At 50.1% G+C, this 23,824-nt stretch overlaps 1 protein-coding gene across 3 annotated transcripts in view; it reads left to right on the top strand.

The window, feature by feature from the left end:
• SOCS7 (suppressor of cytokine signaling 7) overlaps positions 1-14,637 on the top strand; it is a 31,433-nt gene extending 16,796 nt beyond the window's left edge. For 2 of the 3 annotated variants that reach the window (XM_047845770.1, XM_047845768.1), the window contains 3 exons: positions 6,542-6,677; positions 7,092-7,242; positions 10,458-14,637. In XM_047845770.1, coding sequence (XP_047701726.1) covers positions 6,542-6,677; positions 7,092-7,212 — 257 coding nt within the window. In that variant the 3' untranslated portion in view covers positions 7,213-7,242; positions 10,458-14,637. Of the gene's footprint in view, positions 1-2,180; positions 2,383-6,541; positions 6,678-7,091; positions 7,243-10,457 lie in introns of those variants that run through there. The other variant, XM_047845771.1, reaches the window with a different exon arrangement.
• The last annotated feature ends 9,187 nt before the right edge of the window (positions 14,638-23,824 follow it).

Raw genomic sequence — 23,824 nt, 5'->3', positions numbered from 1 at the left:
CACTGACTGCCAAGAAATTGCTCTAAAAAGAAGTTCCCAGTGGAGCCTCAGGCAGAACATCAGTAACAGGATTGAGCCAGGTTATAGGAATGTGTTTTATAATCTTGGTGATTTAAATAAGGCATGACAGGGTGCGAACTGTATTAATTCTCACTTCATTTAATATTTGCCTCAGCGCTGTCAACACAGTTGGGTCTCATGCAGTTGACTTGGTTAAAGAGAAAAGTTAGAATCCTTTCTTACAGGAATTGACTCTTTAGCAGTTTTTTTTAAGTTTGTGGCTTTTGAGGGGCTGGGTTAAATGGGTGACGGGCACTAAGGGCACTTTTCGGGATGAGCCCTGGGTGTCACATGTAAGAGATGAATCACTGGGTTCTACTCCTGAAAATAAGACTACGCTGTATGTTAACTAACTTGAAAATAAATAAATTTAAAAAAAGAAAAAGGAAAAAAAAAGAATTGCTAGTCAAACTTCATAAAAAAAAAAAGTTTGTGGCTTTTGGGGGTTATCATTATCAAAAATAAGCAACATCTCTACCCTCAGAGACCTCGTTTCCTCAAAGGGGAGACAGGTAGGAAGATAAAGGCAGAAGCACATGTAAAACTCAGTACAAGGCACGGCGGAGATTGACAAGGGCAGAGACGCAGCTGTGTTTATGGGTAAACCAGGGAAATCCTCTCACAGGATTCTGAAGTCTGGAGCATGTATCTACTTGTAGAGTATTGAGAGACTTTTTTGGACTCCTCTGGTATAGCTCGTTTCCTTCTACAAATGTGCCCTGTCTGCAGAAATTTTAACTAAGATTCTTACCATTGTTAACTAAGCGGCTAGAACTTTGAACAACGGCTACTATTTGTTGAGATCGTATCGTATCGTGTGCCAGTTATTTTGTCAGATTCTTTATTTAAACATCTCTGATTACTTACAACAACCTAATAGATCGGTCCGTTTATAGATAAGACCATTTTCATTTTGCCAGCGAAGAAACTGAGGCTGAGGCTCAAAAGTGAAGTTCCTTACTCTAAAAGTCACTTAGCTGATGAGTGCTGAAGTCAGAGTTCAGACCCAGGCTCAACTAACTCCAAACTGTGCGCTTTATTTGCCGCCACTCTGTTAACGGGGCAAAGTAACAGCAAGCAAAGTGAAACGCGAGCTTGCTGGGATTTGTGGAGACTACAGGGAAGACAGCAGTGTTTTTATTAGTGGAGGGTGTCTTTTTAGGACCCATGAGGAATGCTGCAGATAGGATATCTGTTTGCACTTCGAGCTGTAATCAAGTTGAGAAGGCAAAGCAGAGTTAGTATTTGCTCCTAGACTGTAAATGACCGCTCTCAGAACGACTGGGACAAAGGGCAAAGCCAGTGTTCTTTACCATTGTTTGCTGTCCTCCTTTGCTGTTGTAAAGGTCTAGACTTTCTGTGAGATTGATTCTGTGAGGGACTTGGTGTGAAGAAGAGGTAGTCATTAGCATTTGGGTTGAGCTTTCTCAGCCGGCACCAGGGATTTTAACTCCGTAGTTTTTAAAAGGAGCCTATTTGTTGAGACTTTGGGATGATGGTAACTGAATGCCTACAAGGGGCCAGGTATTATTTCATTTAACCTTGACAAGATCCTTTATTATTTATTAAAAAAAATTTTTTTTAATGTTTATTTTTGAGAGACAGAGACAGAGCATGAACGGAGAGAGAGGGAGACCCAGAATCTGAAGCAGGCTCCAGGCTCTGAGCTGTCAGCACAGAGCCCGATGCAGGGCTCGAACTCATGGACTGCGAGATCATGACCTTAGTCGAAGTCGGATGCTCAATAGACTGAGCCACCCAGATGCCCCAAACCCTTACAAAATCTTAAAGGCATACTACAGTATCCCTTCTCCCTTTCCTCCCTCCCATCCTTCCGCACAGATTAAGAAACTGAGGTACAGTGAATTGCAGAGCCAGGATTCAAAGTCAAGTTTTTCTGAGTTGGCTGCACTAACAGGGCATGCAGGCTGGTGATAAAGGGATGCTAGGGATCCTAGGAATCATAAAGCTAGGACTAATGGGAAAGTTCTGGATGGTGGCAAGTAAGGAGCAGAAGGAAGGAAATTAGAACAACTATAATAATTGACATCAGGGGAGGGACCCTTAGTGAAAATAAAAATGATGGCACCTGATGTTGCTTTCCCCTTATCTCTTTTTAGCACAGTGGAGCGTGATTGTCACAGATCCGAGGTCACTGTTTGCATCTCAGTCTGGTCCATTCCACAGTTATAAACCAAATGCCTATACTACGGGGCAGCAGTCTCAGAGAGAGACTATGATTGGATTAACACAGAACTCCTGATGCTGTTCGAGTCAAACTGAAAGTGAACATATCTTTATTAGTTGGGAGAATCTTTGTCAAGTGTGAAGTACATGAAAAGAAAATGTTTTTTAAAAAGATTTTTATTTTATTTTATTTTATTTTATTTTATTTTATTTTATATGTTTATTTTTGAGAGAAAGTCATGAGCAGGGAGGGACAGAGAGAGGGAAACAGAGAATCCAAAGCAGGCTCCATGCTGCCAACGCGGAGCCCAGTGCAGGGCTTGAACTCATGAAATGTGAAATCACGACCTGAGCCAAAATCAAGAGTCGGACGCTTAACTAACTGAGCCACCCAGGTGCCCCTTAGTTTATTTTTAAATGTTTATTTTGAGAGACAAAGTGCACGAGCGAGTGATGGGAGATGAGACTGAGAGAGAGAGGGAGAGAGAGAATCCCAAACAGGCTCCATGCTGTCAGCACAGAGCCTGACGTGGGGCTCGATCTCCCAACTTTGAGATCATGACCTGAGCCAAAATCAAGAGTTGGACGCTTAACCGACTGAGCCAGCCAAGCACCCCATTAAGATTTTATTTTTAAGTAATCTCTACACCCAGTGTAGGGCTTGAATTTATAACCCTGAGATCAGGAGTCACACACTACCAACTGAACCAGCCAGGCACCCCAATACCTTTTTTTTGTTTTTGTTTTTAATTTTTTTAAGTTTGTTTATTTTGAGAAAGACAACATGAGTGGGGGAGTGGTAGAGAAAGAGGAAGAGAGAGAATCCCAAGCAGCCTCCATACTGTCCACGCAGAGCCCAATGCGGGGCTTGAACCCACAGAAGTGAGATCATGACCTGAGCTGAAATCAAGAGTTGGATGCCTAACCGACTGAGCCACCCAGGTTCCCCAAATTTTCGTTTTTTTAATCACACTTTGAATTACACAACCCTAAGGAAATAGGTCTCTCTTTTGTAACCATCATTAATCTTATAATTGTTTGTTCAGTGACAGGTCTGTATCCCAGGATTTCTTTTTTTTTTTTTTTTAATGTTTATTTATTTTTGAGAGAGAAGGAGAAAGCACATCCACGCAGGAGAGGCAGGAGAGGGGGACGGAGGCTCCAAAGTGGGTTCCATGCTGACAGTAGAGATCTTGGTGTGGGGCTCGAACTCAGGAACCGCGAAATCATGACCTGCGCCGAAGTTGGCCACTTAACTGAGCTCCTCAGGTGCCCCTCCCAGTACTGTTGACGTTTTGAGCTGGATAATTCTGGTCTTCAGGAAACAGTTTGGTTTGGCAGAAAGACCTATGTGTTGGGGTGCTCAGACTTGGGAGAGATTTGTCACCCCTAACCTGGTCCTTGAGGTGGGGGGGCAGGGGGAGAGAAAATAATGAAGTGGCTGGAAACTGTATTGGAGCCCAGGTCCCCTGGTATGAAGGACCAGAGGAAAGTTCCTGATGACCACTGTTCCATCTTGTCCCTTCCCTTTCAGCTGACCTGGTGTCTTGTCTTGGATTTCTTTCCATCTCTAACCTCTTCCCTTAACATGCTCTGGATGCAAGAGCTCCAGTTGTTTGCTGTGTTTGGAGGCAAACAGTAAATGGTCAGGTTGACACCAGGGGATATCAGAGAATTAACAGGTTTCAAATCGCTATTTGTGAACCTAAGGCTATAAGTAACACAATTAAATAGGCAAGTATATGTGGTCATTAAAATTCAAGTAGGCAAACAATCAGATAATTTTTTGCTGCATATTATCCTGGTCTCTTTAACCACAAGTCTGATAGTACTGTGTCTTTGGGAATAAATAATTAGATACATAAATTACCTTTATCTCTGAAACATCATGTTGAATTTAGCGTTATTATAACCCATCCCCAAAAGCTTTCTGTTTGCCATAGTTTAATTCACTAAAGAATATTTTTAAAATGCAAGAGAGAGAAAGGGTAAATTCAAAGAGGCCTTTGAACCCAATACCATTTTAAAACCACTTGAGTTTAAATATATTCAAGAGAGAAATCCATGTGTGGATTTTTTTTTTTTTTTTTTAATAGCATGTGGGAGGAGACGACCAACCATGTGGGTGGAGGAGGGCTACAGTGCTTCAGAATATAAGCCCTAGGATTGAAGGGGTAGGAGCAAGGAGAAGACTGAGAGCAGCTGGTCATGAATCAGAGTGCTTGGGGCTGCCCTGGACAGCGCCCCCGTCAGACAACAGAGGGAGAGTTGCTCTGGAGAGACTCCTGGAGAACCTTCCTTTGAGGTTCTGTGGGCTCAGCTTTTCCTCAGAGCAGGTGTTCATGGCAGGCCAGCTTTGTTGGTTCTGTGCCATGAGAGAGTGCTCTAAGCCTGGCCTCAGCTTCATCATATATGAAATGGGGATAATAGTGATATCTGCCTCAAAGTATAGTTTTAATGACTAAATGAGTTAAATTTTTTTTTTAACGTTTATTTTTGACAGTGTGTGCCAGAGGGGGAGGGGCAGAGAGCCAGGGGGACAGGGGATCGACAGCAGAGAGCCTGACTCAGGGTAGGAACCCCTGAGCTAAAGTGGATGCCTAACTGACTGACTCGGGCCCAGGCGCCCGAGTTAGAAGTTTAAAAAAATTTTTTTAACGTTTATTTATTTTGAGAGAGAGAGAGATAGAGAACAAGTGGGGGAGGGGCAGAGAGGGAAGGAGACAGAGAATCCCAAGCAGGCTGTGTGCCGTCAGCACAGAGCCCGATGACGTGGGGCTCAAACTCACAAACCATGAGATCATGACCTGAACCGAAGTCATGAGTCCAACACTTAACCGACTGAGCCCCCCGGGCACCCCTGGGTTAAGTGCTTTTTTTAAATTAATTTTTTAAAGTTATTTATTTACTTATTTTGAGAGAGCCTGAACAGGGGAGGGGCAGAGAGAGAGGGAGAGAGAGAATCCCAAATAGGCTCCGTGCCATCAGTGCAAAGTCGGACGTTGGGCTCAAACTCACGAGCCAGGAGATCAGGACCTGAGCCGAAGTCGGGTGCTCAACCGACTCAGCCACCCAGGCGCCCCATGTGGTAACAGCAGAATACGTATTCGGACTTTTTTCTTTTTCAGAGAGTCCATTATCAATGACCACGAAAAGGCTTTGGGAGATAGTCCACAAGCTTTAATTTTTTCTTCTCATGCCTTCAAACAAAATTTTAAAACTGTTTGAAATTGAACTCCAAAAACAGTAGATGTGTTATTTTCCAACAAGTTGTGTCTACAGAATTTCTTTTGATGGGACGGTGACTGAGAAAAGAATTCTTTCAGAGCCTTTGCACCTGAGCTGCTTTCTGAGAGCAGTTTGCTTATTGGCCTCCAGTAGCCCCTTGTGTATCGGAACCAGAATATTCTTTGCTCCCTTGAGCCATTGTCCGTGTTCCTGCCATTCTGGAGGTCTCCGTTCTGTGGCATTGACTCTCGAGGGGGGTTGGAACTCCCCAGCACCAAGCCTGCTGATGCTGACGACACCAGGGTGTGGGACTCCCCTTGGGCCTGGCTGGCATCAGTCAGCAGGCACTCTGGCACGGAGCAGTACTGACTCCAGCCTGCCCAAGCTACTGTAGTTGCTTCTCTTTTAAAAGCATCCTCTTTTTTTTTTCTGTTCCTGCACCCGGGCTAAAATTTCAGGAGCAAGAAGGGTGGGAGGAGGTGAGGGGGGCAGTGTGTGTGGGAAATAAGAGGTGGTTAAACCTGCTTGTCCTGATTTGAAGTAAATGGTAGGAGTGATAGGCTTATAAACTCTGATCCCAGCCGTTGCCTTCTACTTACCAGCCTCTTAGCTGGAATCGGCTGGGGACCCTTCTGAGCAGCCCCAGTTGTCCCGTGCAGGATGCTGCTAGATGTGCTGCGCAAGTACGTCCCGTTCCTAGGAGGGATGCTTTGATTCTTGCCCTTCACTGAGAGCCTCGGGCCTGGGATTGGCCACTTGGCTCCAAGTCAAGTCTGTGGCTTGGCACTTTGCATTGGGCTGTTCTGAAGAGCAAGACTGTCAGCTGTCACGAGTAATGCTCGGGGGGCCCTTGGTGGGGGCGAGTAGAGTCCCTTGAGTGAAACACAGCGGTAATACTTCTGACAATGGAAATCAGCAGGTCTTTGTGGAAGGGAGCTTTTGCACAGAACGCACACATAAACTATAAAGAAGCCCCGTTTCCCTTCCCTGGATTCTCTTCACGAGGGCAGTGGTAGTTAGCTGCATTGTTCCCTCTGAATATGTCTCTTGGTTTTCGTTCCCAAAGGACTGCCTCCAACTCCAGTCCAGCTGCTCTATCCGGTGTCTCGATTCAGCAACGTCAAATCCCTCCAGCACCTTTGCAGATTCCGAATCCGACAGCTCGTCCGGATAGATCACATCCCGGATCTCCCACTGCCTAAGTAAAGTGGGGTCTCTAGGGGTGGGGCGGGAATGGAATGGAGGGTTGGTTGTAAATGTTAGTGAGGCCCGCCAGCTGATCGTGCCGTCAGTGTTCACAGGCGTCGCCCTTTCACTTCTCACGTGTCTTAGCACCCAACTCTGGAAATGTCAGCTGGCAGCCAGAAGGGAGGAAGGTGTGTGCGTGTGTGTCAGCCCCCCTTCTGCAGTCGCTATGCAGAGTGGAGTGGAGGTGGTAAGAGGGAGGGAGACAGAACTGTAATAAGTGAGAAAGTGGGAATTTTCTGAGGTCGACAGCTTTTTGTGTAGTCTCGGCCATCCAGGGGTTGAAGAAGAAGGAAGGATTGAACAAAAGCGGCCTTTTGTTTATGATCTTCGTATGTAACACTTTACGTGTATCCCTCTTGTGTTCACAGACCTCTGATCTCTTATATCCGAAAGTTCTACTACTATGATCCTCAGGAAGAGGTGTACCTGTCTCTAAAGGAAGCGCAGCTCATTTCCAAACAGAAGCAAGAGGCTGAACCCTCCACGTAGCGAGGGGCCCCCTGCTAGTCGCCACCAAGGGTATGAGCTCTCTGTCTCGCTGCCCAGCTAAGTGTTTCTGGACAGTTATCATCGTGGGCCTTGCACCCCTCCTCCACACCCCACGCATATACTCTCGATCCAGGCATCTGCCCATACAGTTACCAGATCTGGTCATGGAGTCCAGGGGGCACATACGCCAAATGGGAGAAGAACAGATAGACATGAGAGGCCTCAAGAGTATTTGCCAAGCAGCATGCAAGCTAATCACTGAATATAAATAAGGAGGAGGGCACACGAGTGTAACTAAGTGTGCGGTCTTCTCTCCTACTTTGACCACTCTTCTTGCTGTTGCACAAATGACATGTAAAACAGGACACCAAAGGGGAGGAAACTTCATCAAAGGGGAGGCAGACGTGCCTTTAATTGCAACAGGCATGTGCTTCGGTGGGAACTCCCGAGTCCCATGGCTTGGCATGTGAGGGCGAGAGCAAAAAAGCTCACCACTCTTCTACTTAGATTTCCATCCGGACCACTGAAAAGTAAATTATTGAAAAGAGTAAGTGAATTAGCTAAGGAATTCATTTATCTAAGTGGCTGTTCTCCCGTCACTACATTAACTGACTTCTAGTCATTTATTCTCCCCATAAAATATCTTGGAATACTGGTTTGTGCAGATGAATGGTAATTAGTCTCTTAAATTGCAGTTACGTGAGCATTGAAAGGTAAGGATGAGTAGGGAACAAAATTGCCAGAGAGTTGTGATTTTTGGTGGTGTGGATTACCTGCAGGATCTCACGTTCCGGTGATCTGCAGGGTGCGGTGATCCCCCGTCTTTCACCTTTGCGTAGAGTGTCCTCTTGAAGCACCCACTACGTCTGCTTCCCTCTAACCTTCTCTGTTCCCAGTGCCCCCTCCCACACCGAGCAAACTAGGGGAAAAACCGGCAGAGTGACAGCCTTAGAACCAAGGGAGCCATCATCTCCCCATGCTCTCTGCTGTCTTTATAACCGGAGAGCGTGACGGCTGGCGTTGATGTCCCACGGGTTTTCCTGGGCCATGACCAAGGTGATCCCAGCTGTGTGTCTCCCCTTAGCTCTGGACATCCCTGAGCCTGTGCTCTTGGTGGAAAGCATGTGAGCTGGCCTAGTAAAGATTAACAAGAGGAGAAGGAATGAAAGGAGAGTGATCAAGAAATGGTGACCCTGGGAGGCTGCGTAGCTTTAACTTAAAGCATCCTGGGCTGGGTGTGCAGTCTCTTGTCGTATCTTCAGTTGTAGGCAAGTTGTATGCCCTCAGAAGCGACTCCTACAACATCGAAATGCTCCGATGTCTGGGAGGATTTCTCTGCTTGGTGGCTTTGCAGTTGAGATTAGGAAGGGAAGGCAGGCGGGAACGGCGGCACCTGCACGGTGGCACCCTGGTGGAGTAATTAGGACCCTTTAGTCAGAGCACTGCTTCTGTAGGCGCCGTGCCTTGGGAGGAACCCTCACAGCACGTTCAGGGGTGGGCTCGGGGTGGCCGAGGGCTCCAAACTTCATCATATGGGGAATACCTGATTAACACGGAGCAGAGAAGTTTTGAGGTGAGAGGGGCTTGATGGCTGAAAGAAATACAAAGGAAGAGTGGTTGAACTTAGTCTGTGTGGCTCCAGGGACCACAGTGGATGGAAGTTATAAGGAGCTAGACTCTAGTCCAACTTTAGAAGAACTGGGTTTTTTTTATGTTTATTTTTGAGAAAAGACAGGAGAGACAGAGTGCAAGCAGGGGAGAGGCGGAGAGCGGGGAGACACAGAATCCGAAGCAGGCTCCAGGCTCTGAGCTGTCAGCACACAGCCCGACGCGGGGCTTGAACTCACAAACCGTGAGATCATGACCTGAGGCAAAGTCGGATGGTTAACTGACTGAGCCACCCAGGTGCCCCTAGAAGAACCGTTTTAACAGAGAGGTCCAAAAGTGGAATGGTTTTCCAGAGGCGTTAGTGAGTTCCCCCATTTGTTTATGCACTTAGCAGATATCTGTCTACTTGTTGAGTACCCAAAGTAGGTTGGGAAAAGTGCTGTGCGGGATAGTCCCTGGCCCTGACCTCGCTGAGCTGCAATTCTCATAGGGAGAGACAGACAGACAGCAAACATGTAAATAAGTGAATAGGCTGATTTCAGTTGACTGTACTGTTACGAGGAATAAAACTTGGTGAAGTTTAGTGATTAGGGGTGGGAGAGTGGTACTTAGGTTTGGATGATCAGGGAAGGCCCCTGTGAGGAGGTATCCTTTCAGCTGAGATCTGAATATCAAGGAGTCAGAAGAGGATCTGGGAGCAGAGCATTCTGGGCAAGCGGTCCAATAAGCATAAAGGCCGTGAGATGGGAAGGGGCTTGATCTGATAAGGTACAGGCCAGGGGTAGCCATTTGTCGTGAGTATGGGGGACGGTCGTGTATTGGCAAAGGATTGAACTGAGCTCCCAGGGTCTCTTCGCTCTGTGTGACACCGGGACTGTTGCCTGTGGCAGAGAGTAAGCATCATGCCGTACTCCCTCCAGATTCAGACCTCAGGGCCCCTTGAAAAAAGGGAAGTACCACTCCTGAAGGGGGACGGCCCTATTTTGTGAAATTCAGCCCTTATGACTTCTTGTTGGTCAGCCTGCTTTTAATTTGGGAGTTCTGAATGGGCCACTTGGTCTGTGCGTACTGTCACCTGGGGAGTTTCGTGTCAGGGTGCTTGGAGTCAGCAGACAGAAGAACAGTTGGGACAGTGCCCTCATTAAGTCAGGAGGTAGAAGCCGCGTTGGCATTTGTGATTATATATCACTCCTCTTCGGTAGCCAGAAGCTGCAACGACCTATAGCGTTTTCTAGCCAGGCTCACCAGGGGTTACTCCAGGGGCTCAGTTTTTTCTTTCTTTTACTTTCTAGTCCCTGTAGCAGACAAGCCTCAGGAAAGGAGGGGGGGGGGGGTGGAAGTGGGTGGAAAATTAAAAGGTGAGGGAAAAGGAGAGAGAGAGGTTAGGCAATGTGATGGAATATGTTTATTAGTCATTTTAGGACCTTTTTTTAGCGTCCAAGTCCTAGGCCGCTCAGGTCCCTGCAGCAAAGGCCGTTGCCACATCCTGAGCCGGGCAGCCGTGTTGGTGGGAGCCGTTGGCTTTTCAGGTCTCCGTTCTCTGTTTGAGCTGTACTTTTCCCCAGCCGAGGCTGGGCTGCTCTCCATCTTGGTTCCACTCCAGTGGGCTGCTCTGATTTTTTCCTTTTTTCATCTAGGCATTTGGTTGCCAAGCTCCAGTTTTGAAGAACCAAATGAAGCTACCGTGGAGGGGAGTGAGGAAGAACGAGGGAACGGGAAGGGCGGAGACCCTCTGTGCAAGGACTTTGGCTCCCCTCGCCGCTCTGGGGCTTGGAAGAAGCACACAACCACACTCTTTGAGCGGGGGCTCCGCCTCTTCGTGTCCAGCCCCTGTGCTATCCTGGAACTGGACGAGCTCCTTGGAAAACTGGAAGAAGTCTCAACACTGTTCCTTTTTTAGAAGTTTTGTTTTGGGTATTTGCATTTCTCCGTATGGAAAACTTCCTTTAAAGGCAGCTGGGGTTTGTGCCCCATTGGGCTGGAAGTGGCACCAAGGGCGAGACAGGTCCATGGGAGGGGAGAGGAGGAGGGATTGCCAGTGACGGTCATTCAGCTGGTGCCAAAGGCAGAGTGCGCGCGTTCACCATTGACCTTGAAGAAGGAGAGAGGAGGAGTCAGAAGTGTAAATCAAGTGGGGAGTTTCTGAGAGATGAGAATCTGCCTCTCTTTAAGCATGGGTAGCCTCAGTAGCAGCAGGAAAGAAAGGAGGGTGGGTGGTCTCGAACAGAAGACAGCTGAACAAAAACCGGCAAAGGGCCCGCCCCTGCTGGGGAAAGCAGTGGCTCCTCACATCCTTTCCTTCTAAGGTTTTAAACGTGATTTCAGCATCACCTCTCATAGAAGCTGTGCTAGTTTTGTCTTACGGAATTCCTAAGTTCTGTGACCTCAAGCCAGTCCCATTCTTCCTCCACCCGCTACCCTCCACCCCTCCCCTCGAGATGACTGTACATTTCACTCCGATCATGGCAACATCGTTCCTATTGCCTCTGCCAGCTGTCAAGGCAGTGGATTTTCTCATCACCTGAGCAGTTGAGAGCCCTCATCGTGAGCTGCTGAAGTTAATGGAGCATGCTTCCAGATTCTTAACGGCAGGCTGTACCCGTGACTTAGGAGTCAGTGGTACTTCCCTCCATATGTCTGTCAGCTAGTGAGAGGGAACATGGAGGACGGTGAGAAACGAAGCTGTTGTACTTGTGCTCTTCCGAGAAGAAGCTCTCCAGTGTCTCAGCCTTAATGGAACGTCATTGGATCAGAGAGGAGGAGAGCATTACATCTCCTGTTTTTAGGTTTATCGCTGTTGTCCCACTTCCGTGACGGGAGGTAGCAAGAGCTTTTTTATTTTCCTGTGTCTTTTCTAGCAACCCAAGCATTTTCGTGAGTCAGATCCTGTTGGCCCCCCTTCGTGGGGCAGTGTGTCAGATGCTGATTTGGGAGTTGCCCACCTTCCAGGTAGAAGTGGAGGAGGAGGGAGAAAGACTCCAGCGCTTTTCAGTGGTCTTTGATTTTTTTTCTGAAGCGGGCCATTGTCAAATCATACGATATTATGAGTTTGCTTTTCTATAGAGTTACTCTGGGGAGAGGTTTGCTATTAAGATGTGAAAATCAAGCTATTTTGGTCTTTATTGTTCTTTTGTAGTAATATTCCATTAGACTGCCTTTTTTGGTTCCCCTGTGCTTATATCTGCCTCATCTCATGAGATAAAATAATATGGTCAGGTTTGTGGTTTCCTGATGGTTTGGGGGTGAGGCCCCAGTGTCTCAGTAATTTATAGGACTGTCTCATCTAGAAGTGTTGGCCTTCTGCCTTATGTCCTGCATGGAATGGCCAGTCTTCCTCCTTGTAGTGGGATTGGGAGGAGACTTGCAGTGTTACCTGTGTGTAAGCATAAGTAAAGAGGGGGCCCACAAAATGAGCTTGTAGTGTAAACACAGCCCACCTTTGTTTTGTTGTGAGGTACCTCTTCTCTCCTTGAATTCTGTGTGGTACTGCCCGCCAATTAAGATAGTGATCCCAGAAATTGGCTTAGTCTGTGAGTCTTGCCTCTTGGGGGTGCAGATTAACTTGCCATCTTGCAGAAAGTGCCACCCAACAGTAGACCATATATCTGGAATCCAGTGGGATCCTTGAGTGGCTGATGTGCAGCTCTTTGGGATTCTTTTTTTTATATATATATATACCATTTCACCCACCCATCATTTAAAATTCTTTTTCTTAGTGTGTTTGCCTGGCTCTGGGCTAGATACTGTGGAAAACACAAGAGGGGAAAGACATGATGTCTGGCCTAAGGGATCTTTTAGGTGACTGCCGTCCATGAAGCAATTGGAGAATGTGGCAGAAGAGTCAAGGGCTGTCTTTAAAGAAATTCAGATGGTTAAGATCGGGGTAGATGAGGTAGTCTAGGAGAGCTCTTTGGTGGCGGGGCGTTGGGTCCTGGGCGAGGGTAGGACAGTGAGACAGGAAACACACGAATGGAAGGCTGGAAGCGGAAATCTGCAGGCTGTGTGCTGAGTAGTGTGTGCAGCCCCAATCCAGAGCAGCAGCGTCAGTCCCTCCTTTCTCAGTTTAGATGGAAACTTCCTAGCATCAGGCAGATCTGAGTACTGAGGGCTTGTGATGGTGAATTGGAACCCAAAGCCAGAAGTCAGCTGGCTCCTGCCCACGACCAGGGGCCTCACTGCCCTCAGCACAGTCTGGGTGCTACCCTTTGTGGGACCAGGGGTTTCCGCTGGAGTATTCAGACAGTCAGGTCTAGAAGCAAACCTTAGCTGAAGAGGCATGACCCAACCTCACCACCGTCCTTCTTTCTCCTCCTGGCAAAGGGTAACATAGACCTGTGTCCGTGATCTGTTGGTGCGCTAGTCATGGCCCAGGCTGTAGCCTCGTCCTTCCTCAGGGTGGGCTGTGAGACAGAGTTGCACAGAGGGGAGACAGACTCTCTCCGGAGATGAGGGGGAAGAAGAGGCGGGAGTGGGGCAGCCGGCTGAGGGACCGGCCTGGTGAGAGAGCAGAGAGAGAGCAGGAGCGGCTGGCCTGTCGCCAGCACTTCCGCTCAGCTCTCCGGGCTGGGCCCACTCCTCCTTTGCCAGTTCTGTGTCGTGCTCGTTGAGAGGCGGTCCACAGACGGAACTCATTCCTCTTTGTTGTATTTTAAAGTCACAAACTGGAAAAGGTTCTCACCTCTAGGGACCCACCATTGATTTCTAAGTTGTGGATGGGTCCTTGCTCGTGTGACCCTTACTTGTTAGTGGTCAACCTACTGCAACCTTCCTCAGGACAGGTGTGAACCACCGTAAGCTAGTGACAGCTACTGCTACAATTTGCTGTTACTTGAAATTCGCGTGCTGTGGCAGGAACACAGAGTGAGGAGGGTGGGGCTTTGCTGTGAGGACTAGGCAAGTGGGGGACGACTGGAAGTTTGGGACCATTGACGGTGGCCTTCGCCTGTTGGCCAGCTGGTGCCTGGATCTAGTGAATGTGAGCCACGGGCGGCGGCGTGCAGGCCCCTGAGAGGAGAGGCTGGGCGGGAGCTCGCCACCAGGTTTCCTCTCCCCTTGTCCTTCCTTTCCCTGGGGCTCATGGTGGCCCTCGCCAAGGATGGGAGTGGTGTGGGGACGGCTACAAACACAGGGTGCCCATCCAGGAAGATCGGGGGAGCAGGGATGGTGCTTGGTGTTGGCAGATCCGAACGTGAGAGCCTAGAGGAGAGCTGGATGCCTTGGGGTGCCCTCAGCCGAGGCCCTCAGGGGAGCCAGGCTGCTCGAAGCCCTCGGGTCCCAGCAGGAAATGGGGATGGGACTTTTCCCTCCAGTTACATCCTTTTGCACTGATGCCTCCTCCTTGGCCTCAGGCCCTGAAGTTGGAGGACTAGGTGCTGGGATAAAGCTCCATGGCTGCAGGAAGGAGGTCTGAAAGTCAGCGTGCGTCTGCGTGCGTGCGTGTGTGTGTGTGTGTGTGTGTGTGTGTGTGTGTCTTCATTTGCGGAGGTCTTGCCACCAGTTGGGGTGTTGAGAGCATCTCCATCGTGGGGAGACCTGCCATTTGTTTTCCACTTTTAAGAGAATGACACGCCCCCTGTCCCTAAGGGAGGAGCTTCTGAGTTAGACATTTTCCCTATGGGAATCCTCTTGGTTTGGTTTGTGGGAAAGGGGGGAATGGATAAATGATTTTTATCTCTAATTGTCAACACAGCTGTTCTTACACTGAATTTGTGCTATTGCATACATGTAGCCATCTTTCTTTTTCACTGCAGCAGTGTTTATCAGTAGTTCAAAATGATTTATTTGCTCCTGGGGAGTAAAATCTTTTTTATTAAAAAAGAAAAAGAAAAAAAAAAAAAAGAAAGAAAGAAAGAAAGCAAAGCGTGGCTCCCTCCCCCTGTGATAGCTGTAGGATTAGTGGGCCTCAAAGAAACTCAAGAAGGCAAAGTCGAGTCTGCCAGTCCCTGTGACCTATCCCGTTTTGCCATCGGAGCCCTCGTGCTCAGCACAAAAGGACAGGAGGCCTTGAGAAGATGGAGAGCAAAGCATTGGGAGGAGTGAGGTGGGGTTTGGGCCGTAGAGACGGAGGCACTGGGGACTCAGGTGCTTCATTCGAAGAACAGAGTAAAGTGTATTTAAAATACCGATTGTCTAATCTGCCAGGGAAAGACCTTTCTTTACATACAGATTCCATACTGTCTTTGTCCTTTCCATCGCTTCTTGACCTTCCTGGGAGGTGCCGGCCCAGTTGCTCCCTGCTTCCCGTCCGTCCTGTCCTCTGTACCCCTTCTCTCCTCCCTTCCACCCCCATCTACCTCTGGGAAGCCAGTCCTGCATGCTGAGTCTGTAACTTGCCTTCATGCTCATTTCATCTCAGTTAGAGGGTACCTGGAGCTGCTCCCTCCCCGCTCCCTCCCAAGTGCCAAGAGGCATGAAGGGGCAGGTAAAAAGCAGCCAGCCATGGAAGACGCAGATGTCTGGTTGCAGCTGGACTGCAGCCTTGGCTCCTGGAGAGAGAGTGTGAAGAAAACTTAGGACACTCTTGTTCGGAACCCAGGATAATCACACACCGCCCGCCCAGCTCGGGTGGGGCAGGAAGGCTGGTCTGGCTACTCCATCCCTGGTGCTCCCTTGAACGGGGACCTGCCCCTCGCCGTTCAGCCCAGAACCTTTTTCAAGGGACAACATAATCCAGGCACCGCTCTGTGGGCAGGCCGGTCGTCGGAGTGCCCACGCTGGTGCTGCCCGTGGCACAGCCACTGCTGTACATTTTTTGGTTGTTTTTAAGAAACTCAATGAAGAGGGGTGTCATTCTGGGCTCAGGGTGGTTGCCAGTTCTTTCCCAGAAGGGGAGCCGCACCCCCTGCAACCGCCTCTGTCCTGTTTGCCACCCTGCCCTCCTCCAAGCCAAAGTGTGGCCTGGCTTTTGTCTTCCCCTTTAGTTTTCCTCCTCTCTCCCCCCCCTCCCCTTTTTGTGCTTAATTTATTAAAATAGTTGCTGTATAATTTATTTTCATAAACGATAAAAAATTACTAAATGGTTAAAATAGACTTGCAGGCCAATCTTAAATGGGGCGGGAGGGTCTGTGGGGCGGGTGGGGTGGGGAAAGGGAAAGATGTTTTGATATAAACAAATGCACTTTGGGTGTGTTTTGGTATTTTTCTGGGGATAGATGGGTGGGTGTTGGGATGTCCCTGTAGATCAGTTCCAGAATGGGGTGTCTGTATATACTGTATTAATAGGCATGTTTGACTCTCATAAAGGGATGTTAGTAGCTCTGCTGCAGGTCCTGTTTGGAAACCCCACGTACAACTCCCAGTTTTTGTAAGTGTCAGTGCGGGGGACATTTGACTCTTGTGTTTGTATCTCCTTTTTATGATTGCTGTACTGACCCATGTCTTTCGGGGGAGGGGTGAAAAGAGATTTGAAATAAAAATGTTTAGAAATTACTTCACGTTATTTGGGTTCGTGTTTGTCAATCTTTCTGCCCTCTCCTACGGCTCCTCACCGCCACCAGCCCCGCAGGCTCACGCGACCCACCCCTGGTGATCATCGGGGCTTCTCCGCGATGTCAGCCAAGCCGCACACATCCGGAACTGGTCTGGTCAGAATTCGAGACGTTGGAAAGTTCCCCCAGACCAGTGGCCATTGCTCAACGCTGCTTTCGCCTTCCCCGGCAAGCGCAGGAGAATTCCAGAGCGTTTTCTGGGGCCAAGCGCCCATGGCCTTCCGGTTGGTGAGCAGTGGTGCGGGACTGTCGCGAGGGAGGATGCATGTTTCCCCTAGGGGTCTTCCCCGCTGTCTTCCCCCCCAGGCTGGCAGTCAAGGTTTCTCGAGAGTTTAACCTGCATCCCTCGCGCCTCTCCAGCCCAGTCTCTTCTGGAGCTGCTCCCTTTGGAGACAAAAGGAACAGAATGTTTCTCTGATGGACAACCAGGCATACTTGGAGCCACTCGAAACTCTCCTCTTCACTTTCCCTCCTAATCCCTCTCCCAAGTCCCCCACTCAGAGGGCCACTGTGCCACCTTGGCACATCGAGGGGAACTTTCTGCAATTTCTCTGCATCTTCAGAGCAGGAAGCATGTGAGATGAAGCCCGGTTTGGAGGAGTTGTGTTTTCATAGGACTGGTTAGAAGCGCCTCACGGGGGAGTCTGGGAATCCCCACTCGCGCCAGTCACGGGTCGTGTGGGGAGGAAACGGCGTATCAGTTCTGACAGCCGTTCTATGATAGCATGAATTCCCCATTAAAGTTTTCTGCCCTTTTGGAAGGAAAGGTGCTCCAAGCAACGAAATTGAACAACACTACAAGGGGAAAGGCTTAACTCAGAACCAGCAATTGAAATGCTCTAATGGCTGCCGTTGGGACACAGTTGTCCATCATAAGGAATCTTTGCTAACACCATCAGTCAAGAGTGTTAGTGTGCATTTCTTCAAAGGAGAGACGTAGGTTTTCCTCATTTCCGACCAGCATTGTTGATATTAGTAATGACTTATTAGGAAAGATAGAGCCTCTGACTTGGGCGATACAGCCCGGGAAAGGCATTCTTTTGGTAATAGTAAGCCCCAAATAAAAAATGACCCCCTGCCATCCTCTTTACCCCCAAAACTTGACCCCACCTGCATCACCCCCTGTGTTCCCTGGCCGTTCTCTCCAGCCACCACTTTCTGGCACGAAGGCTGTTCCATCTCCCCTGTGAGTGGTGCCTCGTTGTGCACCTGCCTGACTAGAATTCAAGTACAAGCACGCGGCAAGCGGTGACCGTGTGGGGATTCCCCTCCTCGTTCTGTTTGTTGCGTGTCCCCTGAGGAGGAGGTGCGAAGAGTGAATTTGCTGTCTTGGTTCTCTCCAGCCTCTCGTGAGCATCTTGTGCATGACGATTCTTGCGCCACGTGGATTCTGGAGACCAACCCTTTTCATCTGGCGCTCAGCCAAAGGCACAGGTGTTGACTCCAGCTCTGAAGAGGCGTTAGCTGAGTTACCGCTGGCCTTTAGTGGAGCCCCTTCTCGGGAGATTTTCAGAATGAATTTTGATCAATCTAATCCTACGCACTGATCCCCATTTAAGCTGCCACTTCAGACTTCATCCTGCTCTAGCCGCCATTGTCATGCCCCAATTTATACGTCCCCCTTTTCTCACCTGGGCAAGTCCAGCGACTTCCCAGCTGGTCTTTCTGCTGTCTCCCCTCTCCAGTCCTTCTAAAAAAATTTTTTTTAACGTTTTATTTATTTTTGAGACAGAGAGAGACAGAGCATGAACGGGGGAGGGGCAGAGAGAGAGAGGGAGACACAGAATCGGAAGCAGGCTCCAGGCTCTGAGCCGTCAGCCCAGAGCCCGACGCGGGGCTCGAACCCACGGACCGCGAGATCGTGACCTGAGCTGAAGTCGGCCGCTTAACCGACTGAGCCACCCAGGTGCCCCTCTCCAGTCCTTCTAAAAAGTCCTTCCATGGGCGCCTGGGTGGCTCAGTCGGTTGAGCATCTGACTTCAGCTCAGGTCACGATCTCACGGTTCGTGGGTTCGAGTGCCGCGTCGGGCTCTGTGCTGACAGCTCGGAGCCAGGAGCCTGCTTCGGATTCTCTGTCTCCCTCTCTTTCTGCCCCTTCCCTACTCTCAATCTGTCTCTCCCTCTCTCAAAAATAAACATTTAAAAAAAGTAAAAAAAAAAAAAAAAAAAAAAAGAAAAAGAAAAGTCCTTCCAAAGAAGGTGCTCAAGTTCCTTTCTTAGTTTAAAATCATCGGTGGCTCATCCTAGAGAAGAAAATCTTAACTCCTCAACCTGACATTCCAGGTTGTTTTTCCTCCCCCGGCCACACAGGCTGCGCTCTGGTCATGACACGAGACTCAAAGTCCCCAGATGTTGGCATCCCTTCCCCTGCCACTCCAGCTTCTCTCATGCCGGAGGACCCCGACCTGTCACCCTCTTCATTTGAAAACTCACCCTTCAAGGTTTTGCTCCAGGGTCACCTCTGGAATTTTCGCCAGCCGCTTGTGGCCAAGTCCTCCGTCCTCTGTTACTTGTTCATGTGTCTGCCCGCTTGCTCCTCTGTGACCTCTGGTCTGAGAGGGATGGAGCCTGTGTCCCGCTCAGCTTTCTCCCTGCTCCCAGGGCTGGCACAGTTGGGTAGATGTGCCAAGGTGGTGGTGGTGGTTGAGGAAAGGTGAGATCAGCCCCCTGCCCAGTCAGCCAGCCTTGAACCTGGATTTTCACTGTTCACACGGGAAAACTTGTTGGTAATGAAATAGGGATTCTTTGTTAACTGTCGGGCTTCTTCGGGATTTTCTCAAGAGATTGGAGTTTGGGTGGTTGAAGTAAGAGTGGGAACTATGTGACATGACTGTAACCCAGGATAGTCCAAAGGTGGGGTGTGGACCCCTTCCTCCTGGTGTCAGTGCTGGCAAAGCACCAGAGCTGTTGCTGCCCTTTGGTGGAAGATGTTCCCCATGTAGGGTCAGCAGGCTTTGTCCAGTGACCAGAAATTGCACTGAACCTCCCCCCCACCCCACTGAATTCTCTGCCAACAGAAAGCCTGCATTGAGGGGCGCTGGGGGAGGGGGGGCTCAGTCAGTCAAGCTTATCTGACTCTTAGTTTCAGCTCAGGTCATGATATCGTGGTTCATGGTATCGGTATCGAGCCCTGAGTTGGGCTCTGCATTGGGATTTTCTCTCTCCCTACCTCTCTGCATCTCCCAGCTCTCTCTCTTTCTCTCTCTCTCAAAGTAAAAATTAGGGGCGCCTGGGTGGCTCATCGGTTGAGCATCTGACTTCCACTCAGGTCATGATCTCGTGCTTCATGAGTTTGAGCCCCGCATGGGGCTCTGTGCTGATGGCTCAGAGCCTGGAGCCTGTTTCAGATTCTGTGTCTCCCTCCCTCTCTGCCCCACCCCCACTCACACTCTGTCTCTCTCTCTCTCAGAAATAAAAATAAACATAAAAAAAATAATAAAGAGCTCAGCTCAGGCACCCTTCTTCATGTCCTGGGCTTCTGGTCGCATCCTATGTGGTGTCACAGCCTGGCTTTCCCTGCCCACTTCTGAGAACTTGGTTTTGTTTCTAGGCCTTTATTCTGCAGATCCAGGGGTGATAAGACAGGTGGGGAATAGGAGATGCCAGCTAGGTTTATACTGGGAGGGAAAAATCAGTGTGAGCAGGTCACAGCTGAGTCCTGGTGGGTGGGATAAGACTCCTTTCTCCAAGTGGAGGGAGCCTTTGTTCTCTCAGTTCCCAGGCAGAGTGGGGAGCTGGTGGAGAGCACCCTCAGGGCAGGGGGGCTGTAGTTTGGAAAGTCTGAAATGTGAGGGACAGTCTGGTAGCAGCCATTCTGTGTGGGACATTGGTAGAGCTAAAGGAGATTTCTAGAAGTTTCTTCCTTTCTTTGTTTCTTTCTTTCTTTTTCTTTCTTTCTCTTCCTTCCTTCCTTCCTTCTTTCTTTTCTTTCTTTCTTTCTTTCTTTCTTTCTTTCTTTCTTTCTTTCTTTCTCTTCCTTCCTTCCTTCTTTCTTTTCTTTCTTTCTTTCTTTCTTTCTTTCTTTCTTTCTTTCTTTTCTTTTCTTTTCTTTTTAATGTTTATTTATTTTTGAGAGACCGAAAGAGAGTGCAAGGGCAGGGAGGGGCAGAGAGAGAAGGAGACAGAGAATCCAAAGCAGGCTCCAGGCTCTGAGCTGTCAGCACGGAGCCCGATGCAGGGCTCGAACTCACAAACAATGAGATCATAACCTGAGGCGAAGTCAGACGTTTAACCGACTGAACCACCCAGGCGCCCCAAGATTTCCAGAAGTTTCACTGCACCTTGGCTGTCATCTCTTGGCACCCCTTCCCTGCAGTTGCCACCCCCCCCCCCACACACACACACACACATGCCCTGGTGTCAGTGAAGGAAACAACAATAGGAGTAGATACCCTTTTCTTCTAGGATGTAGGGCTATTTCTCTGAATGGACGTCATATGCAGAAGTGAGCACAGGCCCAGCTTTCAGTGTGAACTCTTATTGCATCTGGACAGTGGGTGCTGCGTCGCGCTCATCTTCTGCTCTGTCCCCCCCCCCCCCACAGCCCAGGGCTGTACCAGCGCACCAAGAGATGCCCACAAGAACGAGTGCTGCAAACAAGGGAGTGGGTCAAAGACAGCCAGGCCGGAAGTGAAGGTAGGGGAAGGTCCTCTGGGCTGGAATCCCCTTTGGTCCTGAACTGGGGCGGGGGGCGGGGAGATGGGGGGGCAACCATACCAGAATGGAAATTCACACCGGAAGCAAGGTGGGTAAGGAGAGAACCCAGAAGGCCGTTGTGGAGTGTGAAGCAGAAGCATGAAGCTAGGTTGCGGTGCTTCTCAGCCAGAGCAAGGGTTTGTGAGCCTGAATCACTCAGGCAAACTTTTTAAACTTCACACTCACCCTGAGACTGAGACACCTCCCCCCCCAACGCTGGCCCGCTTAGAATCTCAAGGGGTCAGGTATGGGGGGGGTGGGAGGGGGTTAGAATGGTGGACACGATGCATCTGAGAGGTCCATGCCTACACCCGCTTGTGAACACTGTTAGGGAGGACCCTGCCCGGCATTTGTCCACCTGGTTCGAACGTGGGCTCCACCACTTGCTAGTCATGTGATCTTGGGAGTCTATTTATGCTTTCTTAGTCTGTTTCCTCTCGAAAAGAGGGAGAGGGTTTTTACTTACTTCAGGAGCGAGTCAATGAGATGTTGCATGCATTATTAGCGGCATTTTGAAGAGAAAGGCTGAGGGCTTTCTGCCTTCTGTAAAGCAGAAGGAAACGTGATAAGACTTCAGGGCTGTCGCCGCCGGAGGCTGCAGTGAGGAGTGGGTTGGAGGAAGAAGGGAGGAGGGAGGGAAGGTTGCTGGAGGGTCAGGCTGGCAGGGGGAGGGGGGAGAGGGTGGCGGGAACAGGTGTAACCGGTGAGTTGCTGGGCTTTTTCTGCCACCTAGTGGCTCCTCTGGGCTATGCCATCCCCTCCTGCCTGGCCGGGCGCAGTGGGGCGAGGCTGGATTGAATATTCCTGAACTCCGCGTCTCCGGTTCTCTTCTGCTGCCCCCATTTAACGCCCTGTCCCCTCGGAGACCCTGGCCTGTGACACATCCTCCACATGGTCCTGGTGTGTGGGACAAGACTCCTTTCTCCTAGTGGAGGGAGAGGGGGGAAGCCTTTGTTCTCTAGGCTCCTAGGCAGAGGGGGGAGCTGGTGGAGACCACCCCCGGGCCCCAGTCTGCCCTGCTGGCTTGATGACTGCTAATGGTATTATGCCCTGGGGGGGTGGGGGTGGGTGCCAGGCCTTCTGGCACTGGGGGCCCAGACCGGCCCGGGGTCTGCGTTGGGTTTTATTGAATTCTATGTGTGCTACTGTGTGCAGAGCCTGGGTCAGGATTCTCTTGAGCTTGGCCACCCCACTGTCTCCAGAGGATTTCGCCTTTGTCTCCAGGATGAGGGGAAGGGGACAGAGAGCCGCAGCCCGTGCACCCCCTGACCACCCCGCGGAGGGCCCAACGGGGGAGGGGGCCTCTGAGCCAGCTCTGCCTCTGGGTCTCGTCATCTCCCTCCCCCAGGAGAGGTGCCAGCCCCTCGGAGGAGGCTGCCTGGAATGATGTCCTACTTGCATCATGTCTGGCTCCCGCTTCAAAGGCAGCTGTGACTGTTTGGTGAGGGGTCTGAGCTTGGGTGAGGGGCTTCAGGAGGAGGCCAGGAGCTACACGTTGGGCTGGGAATCCGGGGTCGGGCGTCCACAGGCCCCCTGCATCCGCCCTGCTGCCCGCTGCCCTCCCCACCCTCAACACCCACTTTTCCTCTTAGGGCCTCGCAGCCTCAGCTGCAACCAGGCCAGGATTGCATCATTCTTGGCTTTGTTCACAGAGCAGCAGGTGGAGGAGTGGGGCCCGCTGTCCGCGCCCCCCCCCCCTCCTGCTCATCTCCTTCCGCTCCCTCCTGGGTAATCCTCCTTCCTCCCTTCTCCGGCTCACCGCACCCCCACCCTGGGAGTTGTCTGCCTCACCCGTGGCTCTCAGATCCCTTTCCACCTTCTCCTGCTCCCCAGGGAGCCCCTGAGGCAAAGGGAAGGAGGCTGGGGCGGGAACGCAGAAATCCCCACGAGGCTGGAAACTGCCCTCATCATGTCCCCCACCCAGTTGAAGGCAGGTGCCACCCTCAAAAGCAGCACCTGGTTGCAGTCAGGGTAACGGTCTCTCCGAATTTGGGAACAAGGTTAGAAACCGTCACCTGATAAAGCTAATAATAATTAACATGAGATGAATTAATTCAGCTCTCTGGAGAAAGTACTTCACTTTTATCGATGATTTATGTGCCTGTCCGTGAACCAAGAATGTTATACCAATCTTTCACCAACCCTGTGAGATGGTACTATTATCACTCTCGGCTTACGGAGGAGGAAGCCAGAGCTCAGACAGGTGAAATACCACACGGCCACTAAATGGCAGACGTGGGACCTGATCCTTGGTCCGTCTTCCTCCAGCAGAACTCAAAGCTTCTTGAAGAGATGGCTGGAAAATTAAATGCTGACCAGACTGGGATTGTCTTTTTACCCCCTAACTAGACGTGGTTTTTTGTTTTTTTTTTTTAAGTTTTATTCGTTTATTTTTGACAGAGAGCATGAGCATGGGCAGGGGTGGGGTGGGGAGGGGCAGAGAGAGAGGGAGAAAGAGAGAATCCCAAGCAGGCTTCACACGGTCAGCACGGAGCCCTACACGGGGCTCAGACCCACGAACTGCAAGATCATGACCTGAGTCAAGACCAAGTGCCGGAGGCTTGACTGACTGAGCCACCCAGGCGCCCCTGAAAGGAGGTTTTTGCCCAAGACACTCATCAAGAGACGAGACTACTGTCCTCTTTTAATCTTAGGAAGGAGATTCTATAAGACCTATGTCAAATGGCCTGGGCAGGGCCCTGCCCCCATCCCCCACTGCTGCCCGTCTGAGGAAATGCTGTTGCTGATGATTCTGGCCCTTGTGAGGCGTAGCAACAGGAAATGAAGAGCTTGTCCAGGATGCAGGCTGCCAGGGAAGAGGG

This window comes from Prionailurus viverrinus, unplaced genomic scaffold (genome assembly GCF_022837055.1).
Source record: "Prionailurus viverrinus isolate Anna unplaced genomic scaffold, UM_Priviv_1.0 scaffold_35, whole genome shotgun sequence".
Taxonomy (NCBI): domain Eukaryota; kingdom Metazoa; phylum Chordata; class Mammalia; order Carnivora; family Felidae; genus Prionailurus; species Prionailurus viverrinus.
Note: the sequence above shows the minus strand (reverse complement) of the source record. Positions and strands in the feature narration are given on the sequence as shown.